The 13,390-nt window shown below is 43.3% G+C and overlaps 1 protein-coding gene across 2 annotated transcripts in view; it reads right to left on the reverse strand.

The window, feature by feature from the left end:
- The window catches only part of IL21R (interleukin 21 receptor), a 169,377-nt gene that overhangs the window by 100,278 nt on the left and 55,709 nt on the right, over positions 1-13,390 (reverse strand). For both annotated transcript variants that reach the window (XM_086940589.1, XM_086940590.1), the window contains one exon: positions 12,191-12,276. In XM_086940589.1, coding sequence (XP_086796715.1) covers positions 12,191-12,275 — 85 coding nt within the window. In that variant the 5' untranslated portion in view covers position 12,276. The remainder of the gene's footprint in view (positions 1-12,190; positions 12,277-13,390) is intronic.

A 13,390-nucleotide genomic window follows, 5' to 3' on the forward strand; every position in this document is an offset into this window, starting at 1 on the left:
TTTGTCTGCACCAAAAACACAATCCTCAGGGCCTATTTCCAGATGTCAGGTTGGCTGGTGCCTTACAAGGCCTGCTTTGGCAGATGGCATCCGGTGCATGCGATCTCACAATGTCAATGCTCACCCCTTCTTCCTGTCTCTATTGCTGCATCTTCACTGAGGTAAGCCTCAACCCAAGACACAGCAGACAGGATGAGGGTGTCTACCATGCTCTCTGCCTTCTGTAACCAAAGCATGAGTCAGGAAAACCAAGGTCTCCTTTACACGAAGAAGCCATGTAAAGCGCGTCTTCAACCTTTATAAAGTAACCTATTGACTCCCTGTAATGGCAGTGTTTTTGGCTTTATTTAGCAGTGATATAGATCATTATTCTTGCTCGCATCTAGTATAGGTATTCTTAGCCTGTGTTGGCCCTTTTAAGCCCTTTTTCCAGACCTAGAAGAGGATAGCTGCTTAATGTGCCTTTATTCTTGACTTTAACCTGTCTATTGCCTATTGGCTTTGACATATTAGACATATTGGTATGGTTTATGTAGGTATTCTGACAGAGCTAAGGAGCATTTCACCCCTTTCAGGCCTAAAGCTAGAGAGACTCCATCTTGATGGAAGCAGAGAGGCTTTTTAGGGCAAAAGCAATGTTTATAGTTATAACTGTTGTTCGCCCTAAGCGGACCGGAGAGAACCGGCCAGAGCTGAATCTAATCAGGAATTGTTCCCGGGCTCAGGTCTCTAGACGAAACAAGCAGACTGGTCACTGTGGGAGCGTCTAGCGCAAGGAGCCTGGTGCATGGGATTGGTGGGAAGAAGCTGCTGGCTGGAACTTTCCATGAGGAAACAGCATTCTATATTTGTGAAGTGCAGAGGCGGAGTCAGTCAGTCAAGCAGAGGGGAGTCGAGGAGAGAGTCGAGGAGAGAGTCCAGCAGAGAGGAGAGCAGTGGAGTGGAGTTGGCAGAGAGAGAGAGAGAGGGTTCAATCTGGAGAAGAGCTGAGTTGAATAGTGAGCTGGAACTGAAGGAAGCAGTCAGAAGCAGTTGCTTATCAGGAGGAGGTGTGAATAGCTGGAGTCTGAAGTAATGCCTTTTAGAAGAGATAGAGGAGAGCTCGTGGATTAACCTATGGGAGCAGATGGAATTGGACATTGGTGCAGAGACAGAGTGAATAAGATAGTGGAATGAACGGTGATCAGAGCGGCAGGAACCATTAAGATTGAAGACGCAAGGTGGAGAGACAGTTCGTGTGGGGGAGAGGAGTCCAGAGACAGAGCGATCAGCGCAGAGGTGTACCCAAGAGTGCAGGAGAGAGAGAGAGCATGAGATGAGCCAAGGCACAGACGAGAGAGGAACCCAGATGACAGCTAGAACAAGACTTCACACTAATCAGGTGATATTGTTTTCATCACATTAGCTACACTTAATCTTTTCCCTTTCAGCGGAGTGTTCCTGTTATGTGTAATCCTTCTCTTTTAAGTGGTGTGTTCTACCTATAGCCTTTGTTAGATTTGCATAAATGTTTATATTACTAAAATAAATGAACCCCAGTTTATAACAAACTGGTGTGTAGCCCCTATTCTTGTTCACTGAAGGTAAATGAAGCTTCTAGGTGAGTACTAGGCACGTGAATGGATGAGTAATCCCAATCAGGTAAGTGGTGATCACATAAATAGGGAGTGAGTGAACCTTTGATGCCAAGAGCAGAGAGTACACTATACAATCCGGACCCATATTCAAAGTTATTATTGTAGTTTCATCCCGAGTAGACAGCTGAGATAATATCCCAATATATATATATATATGTATAGGTGTTCATAGGAATGTGGTCGTCGTTGATATGCGGCGTTAATGAGAACACTGGGTGGGAGACCAGTGTGTAAATCCACCAGATTGTGGCTTAAATAAGTGAGAGCGTCAGGAGGGACACTGACGTGTAGGTTCGCAGGATCGCGAACAATTTGGAAAAGGGAGCATTGGGTTCTGCAGGCCCGTGTGTAGACACACCGGATTGTGTGTCAGATCTGCCCTAGGGTAGAACGGTCTGGGTCAGGGTGGCCGCGAGACCAACTGATGTGAATAAGTGTGGTGTAGGGTATGGATATCCCTAGTAATCAGTGAGTATTCTTAGTATCCCTATAGATTTAGTGGTGTTCTTAATAATATGAGCTTGTATATTGCGAGTTCCCTATCCTCAGGTAGGTACCAGGTGCCTGGATATAGAGGAGTCCTGAGGACGGAAGGTGAGTACGTTTTGGCTGGGTCACAGGGGCCCCTGGGGGCTGATCCCATCTAAACAGAAAATCCAGCCATTACATTTTGGCGTAGTCGGACAGTTTACAAACTCTGTGTGCCTGGCCATGTGCTTAGAGAGTTGCCTATGTGTTCTGAGGGAGTGCCCTGAACGCTAGTTCCATCTGGCGTAATGTTGCAGTTTATGTAGCCTGTTAGACCTATTGGCTTGAACAGTTGCAGCGTGAGGAGATTGTATTACATCATGGTATTTGGTTTATTCAGGGTGGAAGGAATGGTTTTCATCTTGGGGCCTCATTTATGAGGCCTTGCGTCAGTTTTGCGCTGCGGATGCGTCACTTTTTGTGACGCATCTGCGGCGTAAAACATGCGCCTTGTTGCGCCATATTTAAAAAGTGACGCATCTAGGTAGATGCGTCACTTTTTAAACCCCTGCGCCACATTATACCTGCGTCAGGTATAATGTATGCAGAGGGGGCGTTCCCCCGCAAAAAGCCTCGTAATAGTGACGCAGTGAAATCTATGAGATTTCACTGCGTCACTTTTAGGATGCGGTTGCGTCAAAATCTTGCGCCTGCCTCACAGCAGGCGTAAGACTGATGCAAGCACTTTCACATGGGGCTCTCCCCATGTGAAAGGACGCATTGCTGGAGATGCGTCACTTTTGTGACACACTCCAGCAATGCGTCACTTTTGCGCTTACAGATGCGTCAGAAATACTGACGTATCTGTAAGTCCTTGCGACATGATGGGTCATACATTAAATATGACGCATCATTGGTGTCGCAAGGAGTGCGCACTGAAAAGTGACGCATCGCTGTTTTCACGCAGCGATGCGTCACTTTTCATAAATGAGGCCCTAGGTGTTTAAACTGTCAGAGTGGAAGGATGACATTACATGAGGAAGCCAGTTACATCTATGTGATGGTCCAATTGTATAAATGTGTGTAAAAAATGCTTTTAAATTGCCCATTCAATTGCTTGCTGCATCTGCTTATGCTGTGCAATGTGAAATGTGTTCATTGTTCTATGATCTGTGGAGTTCTGTGAATATAGCTCCTTGTAAATATGACTTGTGAATAGCGCCATATTAATGTGACTTGTGAGGTGCAGGTTCTCATGTTGATTTATTGTGTTCCTTGTGCATTGCGCCTTGGATACATTGTTTGTGAAAAGCTTGTCTTGTAAATATGACTTGTGAATAGCGCCATATTTTTGTGATTTGTGAGGTGCATGTTCTCATGTTGATTTATTGTGTTCCTTGTGCATTGCGCCTTGGAAATGTTGTTTGTGAAAGGCTTGTCTTGTAAATATGGCTTGTGAATAGCGCCATGTGGTCATGGCTTGGACAGGGCATGTTATCATTACGTTTGGCAGGAGAGAGCTGGATCTTTCTCGGGTGCTTGGGGATAACGTTTTTGAAAATATGTACGTGTCATTTGTAAACGTGAAGAAAAGTGCTAATGATTTTCCCATGTATAAATGGACGTTGGGAAATGTTTCTATTTGAGCTGCCAAAGGGTTAATATCTTGAGTTGAGATGGCAGCCTTTATTTTTTACATGCTGTCAACATGCATGGTTATCTGACCTGACTATAAAAGTCAGTGGATTTTTTGATGGTTTGATTTTGACTTTTTTTTTTTTTTTTCTTTTTGGTTCCTTGGTCAGCCTACGTGCTTTGTCAGTTTCTTGACGGAAAGGTAACATCTTGTGTTTTGAGAAGGGTTTTGTTCATTTCACATTCCTTTTGAAATGCGTCTACGTATTTGTGTGGGTTCACCTTGGAACTGAAGTGGTTATAAATCAACCAGCCTGTTTACGGAGAAAGCTGTGTTCTTTTAAAATGAGTGAAATGTTAAAAAGATAGCCCGTTAGAGTGCACGCTACGAGCTGTTTTCATTAATTATTTCTGTGAGGGGTTTCCATCTAGACAGGAATGTGTTAGTCTAAGAATAATAAATCTTGCCCGACTGTGCATGGTAACATGTGCTTTTAATTAGTGACAGGCAATTATTTGCCTTTGAAATGAAAAATGTTAAAATGAAAATGTATGTTTTTATAAATGTGAACTTAAATACAATGTTGAAATGTATCTGCATTTTATGTTGTTTTACAAATTATTTCTCTTTGACAAATGGACCATGTTAATTCGTTTCTCAAATGCAGCATGTATAATATTGTATGCCAAAGGTAGTTTCCCCTTTAAATGTCTTGCCTTTAGTTTAATTAGTTGGACAAACGTCTTTTTAAAAAAAAAACTGGAGCTTTTTTAATTGGCAATGCACTGTAACAGAATTGTTTTTGTTAAATTCGAGCTTCTGTTAGTTACAAAATAAGGCATGTGAAATTTGTTTTTTGACCTTGGCAGACCAGCTGGTCTGTGCAGACGAGCTTTTTCATTCTGCAAGTTTCGATCACGTCCCAGTGTGTTATGATTGGCTACAGTTCAATTTTCTTCCGCGCACGGCTTGTTTATTTAAGGGCGGGGTGGCCTGGCTCTTCCCTTGGAGTTAGTTAGTTGATGGGCCTGGGCGGGCTTCTCAGACCTGGGAAAATGGGAGGCTTGCAGTGCCCTGCTGATGCTGTCACCATTTGGGCGGTACTCCAAAAAATTTTTTTCACATTGTAAGCATGGCTCTTGCCCTGAAGGGTGGGACTGGCTTAGTTAGGATTAGGGTATGTTAGGCCCTGCGATGAAAGTTATTAAAAGTTAAATCTTGAATGTTTTTAATTAATTAGGATATTTTCTTTTCAATAATGAAAGGCACCCGGGGTGCTTTTTAAATGGAAAATTTTATTTTACAAGAATAATGATACTTCTTCTCTTGTTTCTAGGATTGCTGCAGTTGGGGTGCGTGCGTGCGTCTGCCCACTCCCTTTATTTGTTTTAGCTTTTTATTTTCATGTTATTATTTTAGTTTATTGTTTTATATGATGGAACCAGACCAGACCAGACCAGACCAGACCGGGTGATGGATGGCCGCATTGGAGGAAGTACCGAGGATGCAGGGTGGTGGCCTACACTGAAGAATTTGGACATTAAATAATCCCTTGGACAATCAGGCCCCACTTTTAAAGCAAAAAAACGTTGTCACCTATTATGACTAAGTTATTTAATTCCCTGGCCTGCACTTTTGACATCACTACAAGCAGGCCCCACTTTTAAAAAAAATATGTCACCTATTATTGTTTTTCCAAATGAAGGACTTTTTTCAATGATGGTGCGCACATGTGTTTCACCGTGCGATTTAAAATGTTTTTTGTTGTTTTAAGCTTGATGTTATATTAGCTATCTTATAGACATGGGGTATTTTTACTGTTCTTATATTTTCACCTTGATTGATCAATGGGTGGTTACCTTAAAATTTGGATTGTTCTGGGTAGAGTGTCTTTTAGTATGATTATGTATTAATGTTTGCCCAGACCTTGCAATTGTATTTCTCAGATTTCACTTTAAATTGACAAATGTCAGCAGGTAGGCCTCATTTAGGCCTATTGTTATTTTCATCTCACATACTAGCACCTACACCAATATTTTCATGTGTCATCATTAGCTTAAGTTGCCTATAGTACGTAAGGCTCATTTAGGCCCTTTTTTGTTTTCTCATTAGGAGTTGAAGCACATTTAGTTTTTAACTTGACATTAGTAGGTAGGCCTCATTTAGCCTTAAGTTGTCCGAAGTAGGCCCATTTAGGCCCCTTGCTGTTTTCATTCAACACATAAGTCCCTACATCACTAGATTTCACCAGTTATCATTAGAAGTTGAGGAACATTTAGTTTGAGGATGCTTTGGTTAGTTTCTTTTGTTATCAGATCCAATCTCAGATATTTTCAGCATTCAAGTCAAGGGTGCTTTGATTTGTTTTTAGGTTTTTATTCCCTACAATTGAGTTTCAGGTGGAATTTCCTTGAGTTGTCATTGTTTTTAGGGAGTTTTTTAGGTTTTGATTTGTTGATAGATTGTGTTGATGTTTGTTTATTTAGATGTTATTGTTTGTCAGATGTTCGCAAGATAAGGATCTAAGGGTGGATGGCAGAGATATTGAGCAGTGATATAGATCTTAATCTTGCTCACATCTAGGATAGGTATTCTTAGCCTATGTTGGATAGATTATGTTGATGTTTGTTTAGATGGTTGTTGTTGTTTATAAGATGCTCGCAAGATAAGGATCTAGGGTGCAGTGTAATGGCAGTGTTTTTGGCTTTATTTAGCAGTGATATAGATCATTATTCTTGCTCGCATCTAGTATAGGTATTCTTAGCCTGTGTTGGCCCTTTTAAGCCCTTTTTCCAGACCTAGAAGAGGATAGCTGCTTAATGTGCCTTTATTCTTGACTTTAACCTGTCTATTGCCTATTGGCTTTGACATATTAGACATATTGGTATGGTTTATGTAGGTATTCTGACAGAGCTAAGGAGCATTTCACCCCTTTCAGGCCTAAAGCTAGAGAGACTGCATCTTGATGGAAGCAGAGAGGCTTTTTAGGGCAAAAGCAATGTTTATAGTTATAACTGTTGTTCGCCCTAAGCGGACCGGAGAGAACCGGCCAGAGCTGAATCTAATCAGGAATTGTTCCCGGGCTCAGGTCTCTAGACGAAACAAGCAGACTGGTCACTGTGGGAGCGTCTAGCGCAAGGAGCCTGGTGCATGGGATTGGTGGGAAGAAGCTGCTGGCTGGAACTTTCCATGAGGAAACAGCATTCTATATTTGTGAAGTGCAGAGGCGGAGTCAGTCAGTCAAGCAGAGGGGAGTCGAGGAGAGAGTCGAGGAGAGAGTCCAGCAGAGAGGAGAGCAGTGGAGTGGAGTTGGCAGAGAGAGAGAGAGAGGGTTCAATCTGGAGAAGAGCTGAGTTGAATAGTGAGCTGGAACTGAAGGAAGCAGTCAGAAGCAGTTGCTTATCAGGAGGAGGTGTGAATAGCTGGAGTCTGAAGTAATGCCTTTTAGAAGAGATAGAGGAGAGCTCGTGGATTAACCTATGGGAGCAGATGGAATTGGACATTGGCGCAGAGACAGAGTGAATAAGATAGTGGAATGAACGGTGATCAGAGCGGCAGGAACCATTAAGATTGAAGACGCAAGGTGGAGAGACAGTTCGTGTGGGGGAGAGGAGTCCAGAGACAGAGCGATCAGCGCAGAGGTGTACCCAAGAGTGCAGGAGAGAGAGAGAGCATGAGATGAGCCAAGGCACAGACGAGAGAGGAACCCAGATGACAGCTAGAACAAGACTTCACACTAATCAGGTGATATTGTTTTCATCACATTAGCTACACTTAATCTTTTCCCTTTCAGCGGAGTGTTCCTGTTATGTGTAATCCTTCTCTTTTAAGTGGTGTGTTCTACCTATAGCCTTTGTTAGATTTGCATAAATGTTTATATTACTAAAATAAATGAACCCCAGTTTATAACAAACTGGTGTGTAGCCCCTATTCTTGTTCACTGAAGGTAAATGAAGCTTCTAGGTGAGTACTAGGCACGTGAATGGATGAGTAATCCCAATCAGGTAAGTGGTGATCACATAAATAGGGAGTGAGTGAACCTTTGATGCCAAGAGCAGAGAGTACACTATACAATCCGGACCCATATTCAAAGTTATTATTGTAGTTTCATCCCGAGTAGACAGCTGAGATAATATCCCAATATATATATATATATGTATAGGTGTTCATAGGAATGTGGTCGTCGTTGATATGCGGCGTTAATGAGAACACTGGGTGGGAGACCAGTGTGTAAATCCACCAGATTGTGGCTTAAATAAGTGAGAGCGTCAGGAGGGACACTGACGTGTAGGTTCGCAGGATCGCGAACAATTTGGAAAAGGGAGCATTGGGTTCTGCAGGCCCGTGTGTAGACACACCGGATTGTGTGTCAGATCTGCCCTAGGGTAGAACGGTCTGGGTCAGGGTGGCCGCGAGACCAACTGATGTGAATAAGTGTGGTGTAGGGTATGGATATCCCTAGTAATCAGTGAGTATTCTTAGTATCCCTATAGATTTAGTGGTGTTCTTAATAATATGAGCTTGTATATTGCGAGTTCCCTATCCTCAGGTAGGTACCAGGTGCCTGGATATAGAGGAGTCCTGAGGACGGAAGGTGAGTACGTTTTGGCTGGGTCACAGGGGCCCCTGGGGGCTGATCCCATCTAAACAGAAAATCCAGCCATTACACTCCCCCAGTGCAGTTTTGATCAGTGTAATCTGTTCTCTCGGGTGAACATGTCCACTGATTGACCCAGCACATTATGGAACCTGCAGTTGAAAATGCATTGAAAGACCAGCCCAGAATTACAAAGACTTTTCCTCGGTTTGTGATACTTTGTTAATGCAGACCCAATGCAAGTCTAATGGTGGGATTTACAATTCAATCCAACACAAATTGGGATTTGCCTTAGATAATCCAAAGTTACACAAAGCAGCACAATTCGCTGCCTTATGATACTTTGTGTCAAGGGGGTGTTCCATGGGTACTTCATGGGTGTTCCCTTACAGCCACCCATGGAATTTGGCTCAAATCCCTACCTTCAAAGAACTGTACACAGGTATATGCACCACATCCTGTGCCTTCCTGAGGCAGGCGTAACGTGGAGAAATGCTTTTGTTCCGCGGCCTCGTTTTTTTCCACTTTGCATGTGTGATGCATTGTACAGCACACATGCAAAGTGGGAAACGTCTCGAAGCACAGTTTTTATACAGGAATGGGATCCTTGCCTATAAAAAACTATGCTGATCACAACACAGACACCCTTGCACTATGGAGAAAGAGGGCCTTCGTTAGTTCCCGGCTGCGAAAAGAGGGCCAGCGCAAGGAGAGAGCAGAACTGTATCCCTTCTTTGTAGGTATGGTGGAGTTCAGCTCTCTCCAGTTCATGAAACACAGTGACTTTACTTGCGACGCTGCGTTGCGTGACTTCTACATAAAACTGGCCCAGCGTCCGTAGAGTGCCTTGAGGCAGCTTTGTGTTGCGTTTGGGGGCTGTAGAGACGCGGATAATAACGATATCAACAACAATAATAAGGCTGGTAATAATAATTATAAAAAATGTAAAAAGCCTCGTCGACCGCCATTGGACTCTCCTTTTGTACTAGGGTTGGAAGCCTTCACTCGCAGAGATAGACCCAAATCCTGCTCACGTTGGTACCGACTGTTTGAGTGGGATGTATGACGGTACGACGCGTACCGTCACAACGCGTGCTTTTACAACGCGTCTTTAACAACGCAAGTCGTTACAACGACTTGCGTTGGGGGGCGCTGATAGTGAATAGTATAATTTACTATTCTAACACCAGTCCCCGTGGATACTAGGGAAGGTGTTGGAATAGTAAATATACTATTCTTTATCCTCTAGCGCCCTCCAGCGCAAGTCGTGGTTACGACTTGCGTTGTAACGGACGCGTTGTAAAAGTACTGCGGAGTAAAATCCGTGTCGTAATGGATGTTCCCCGTTTGAGTGTATTGTCAGGTTGTGTAACCTGGATAGCAGTTGTGTAAACCCTCAGCATTCTTTCTTAACACAGTAAGGTTGCCTCTACTTGCCTTAAAATCCATTTGTGTAAATCAGAGTGTGCATTACCTCTGTTCTGATGTCTGTTCATCTTTTATTTGTTGCTTTTAAATTTATATTTCCAAAGTAGGACAATGAATACAATTAAGTGATGTTTTTAGCTGTCTTGACATTAAATACCAGCCAAGCCGGTAAAATACCAGTCAAGGGGCAACAATAGTTTCAGACGACGCTTGTTTACTGCATGGGAAGTGTAAGGAAGAAGTTGGGGCAGGTGCTTACATCACTAAAGAGACTATGCATGGATGCCAAGGACAGTGGGCAGTGGCCTCTTTTAATCAAATTCAATACAATAATGGAGGTGAGAAGTAAATCGTAAATAAATCGTAAATCATACGTTCTTATATAGGTCTCAAGGCGCTTGCTTTGGGAACCCGTCCTGGCCTTTCCCTGCGAGCTTACCCCTACTGGGCATCCCCAAGGTGAAGACCAGGCATCCCATCGTGGTCGGGCCGTAGTGGAGATTAAGCAAGCTATTGCCCAGAGTTGCCGAGTGTGAACCCACGATTCGAGTAGGCACCGAGACGAGAATTATCGAGTCCGTGGACATTTTGAGCTCAGGCCCTGCCGTGTCGGGGATTGAACCCTGGTCCTGGGTCTGACCTCTGCATCAGGGACTGCCTCCTCTAACCGGTGAGCCACCCTTCTCCCAAAGTGAAAGCACAAACCCACAAACTTCCAAGGAAGTAACGGGAAGTGACAACACAAGACCCTTCCCTTCATTGACTGGCCAGGGTAAATGTTGAAACATTTTTTACGGAAAACTGAACGCTGAACAATGTTAATAAATACTGATTGAAACTGGAGTAAGCATACAAATACTGAACTATCAAAAGCTAATGGCATATATTCTTTTCGTAGCTCTGTGCTCAAAATGGGTAAATCATAGTGATGGAAAAGCAGCCAATGGTGGACCAAACCATCCATATAGGGGTAGCAGTGGCTCTGCCTAGCTACCCACCCCTTGTTGTATGAGCAAATATTGCCCCTCTCATCCTTTTGCACTTGGCTCAGTCAAGATGGAGGGGTAGATGAGCGCAGGAAGCTTGTGCAGTCAGCGCCCACTGTACATAATCAATTCATAATGGAGGATTTACCGGTCATGTACCCTGAATCTAGCACTTTTCAACAGCAACAACTGCATCCCACAAATCTTTATGGCGTTGCTCCCGTTCACAAGTCTAGGTTTTGCTAGATTCTCTGGTATAAGGTAATCCAAAAATGAGCACGCACCCATTGCCTGAGCTCCTTCAGCATCCATATTGGGCAGCAAGCAATCAAAGGCTTACTTTCAGGTAACTATACTTGAGAATAAAATTAAGAGAGCAGCAATCCCATGTTTTATTGAGCCTTACATTGGTCAGGTCTGAGGATGCGAAGAGATGACTGCATCATGTGCAAGGCCCGGCTCCTAGTTGCCTCTTAACACCTACGTTCTCTCATTTGGCGAAACCACCCAACACATTTGATCTGGTTTCATATCATATAATTGGAAAAGATGCTAAACACAAAATAAAATTCAGGATGTAATATTCCAGAAGATCAAGTGGTGGAGAAATTACTAGCCCAGATATGCCAATATTTGATAAGCTCATCTTCACCCAGTTTTAGGGGTTTGGTATGACCTTGATGTCAATACGATGGAATGAAAGAGTAAGTCCAAATTGGGTACTACGACAACTCAGTCCCTGGAATATTTCAGCAGTGGAGAAGCAGACATATGCAATGCATCAACAGAGACATACATTCAGCATGGCCTCCTCTATAGACCTCTTCAACTAGAACTAATATAGCAATACCCTGTTCTCAAAGGCTGACTGCTGTGGATCTATATTAATGAGCTACAGAGTACCCAGGGCCGGATTGGCCATAGCAGGCACCGGCCATTTCCCCTGTGGGCCGCAAGGGTGGGGGCCTATTTTGGACCCCAGGGGAGGCCATTTTTGTTACCGGGAGCCGATTTTGCAACATAGCTACAATATGGGCCCCCTTTAACAAAAGCGGTAGTGGTGAGATGGGAGTGTCGCTTCCAACTAGCACCACCCCCCCAGGACGGCCGTGCTGTTTGCCAGGGCCTGTTTCAGTTCCCAGTCCGGCCCTGAAAGTACCTGGACAAGCTGGAACTAATAAGTAATACAGAGAGGTGGGTCCTTATACAAAATGTGAAACTTCTAGCTTTGTGGAGAAGGGGGTGAGCTGGGAAGTTGCTTTCTTGTCATGAAGTTTACTTTATGAATTGCAAGCATTCTTAATGGAAATCTAAATGTTTTCAATGGTCCTAGATGGTTAAACTTCAAAATGTAATATTGTTTTATCCTTATGTATGTGTGGAAATTAATAACATAAATTGAAACCAAAAATAGGAATCATTTCTAAAAAACACTTACGCTTTTGAATGAAGCCATAAATTAGGCAGAACAGCAAAACAGAGAGTAAATCTGGGGTCCCCCTCATGTTGATCCTGAAAGCCATCCTGTTAAATAACAAAAACACAAACTATTGAAACATTGAAACTATTCAAGAACAGGTTTCTGAAAGTAGCAGATCTACCAAGCCTCTTACTCACTGTCTTCAACTAGACCCAAAATTCGGGGGGTGAGGGTCTAACACACCCAGCCTGTGCTGGCCCTAGCACTCTTCACACATGGTGTAACAGTCTTTTTTGGCACCCCCTCTCCTATTCCTTCCTTCTCCATGAATTCCCTCATTACCACTCACCAACAATGCATCTCATCTCTCTGTAGCACCTTTCTGACAAACATTTCATTTTTTTATAGCGCAACTCATAGTTTACTCACACTCAGCTCTGTGATCTGCATGGTACACTTTCTTTGTAGCAGGCACATTAACCCACTGGACCTATTTAAGACTATACGCTAATCTGTAACCATAACCATGCTCGCTGTGGTATGTCACACTTTTCCCCCACGAACTATACAATGTACACCCAAAAGTGAGCCTTGATGCAAATATAGTGAAAATATAGTAAAAATATTGGGCTCCCATTGCCTTTCTCCGTCGAAAATACACCAACCACTTTTTCACTCTAGGTGGTCTCTCTTCGTCTCTTGGGGTCAAATGCAATCTCTTAGTGCTTAAAATAATTCATCTATCTTTCTCCACAGCCTTGAAAAAGCCCCGGCGCAACTCGCCATTAGGGGTCGAAACACGTGTCGGCTGTCTATGTTTCATAACACAACAATAAAGATGTCATACTGCAACTCGAAGTAGTCGTGTCTTCTATAAGAAAATCTGAAAGAACGGATATTCATCCCAAAAAGCACAATATTTGACCTTTCACGGAGTACACACTCCCCTTTTTTCAAACATTAACCCACTGCACTGTGTGGGTGACTGCAGGGTGAGTCTGGTTGCCATATTAATTTTTTGGCAGATGTAAGGGGAATGTGGGATGAATGAATGCATGGTTAGTGATGGGCTTGTTTGAATGAAATTACAGATTGAGCAGCGATGGGGACAGGTGAGTGAAGTGTCACATAAGTGCAGAGTTAGTAGTGTGCCAGTGTGACTGCAGGGTGAGGTACAGGGTGAACAGCTCAAGTGCATTGTGAGTGCAGAGTGATCAC

Source organism: Lissotriton vulgaris, chromosome 10 (assembly GCF_964263255.1).
Source record: "Lissotriton vulgaris chromosome 10, aLisVul1.2, whole genome shotgun sequence".
In the NCBI taxonomy this organism is placed as follows: Eukaryota; Metazoa; Chordata; class Amphibia; order Caudata; family Salamandridae; genus Lissotriton; species Lissotriton vulgaris.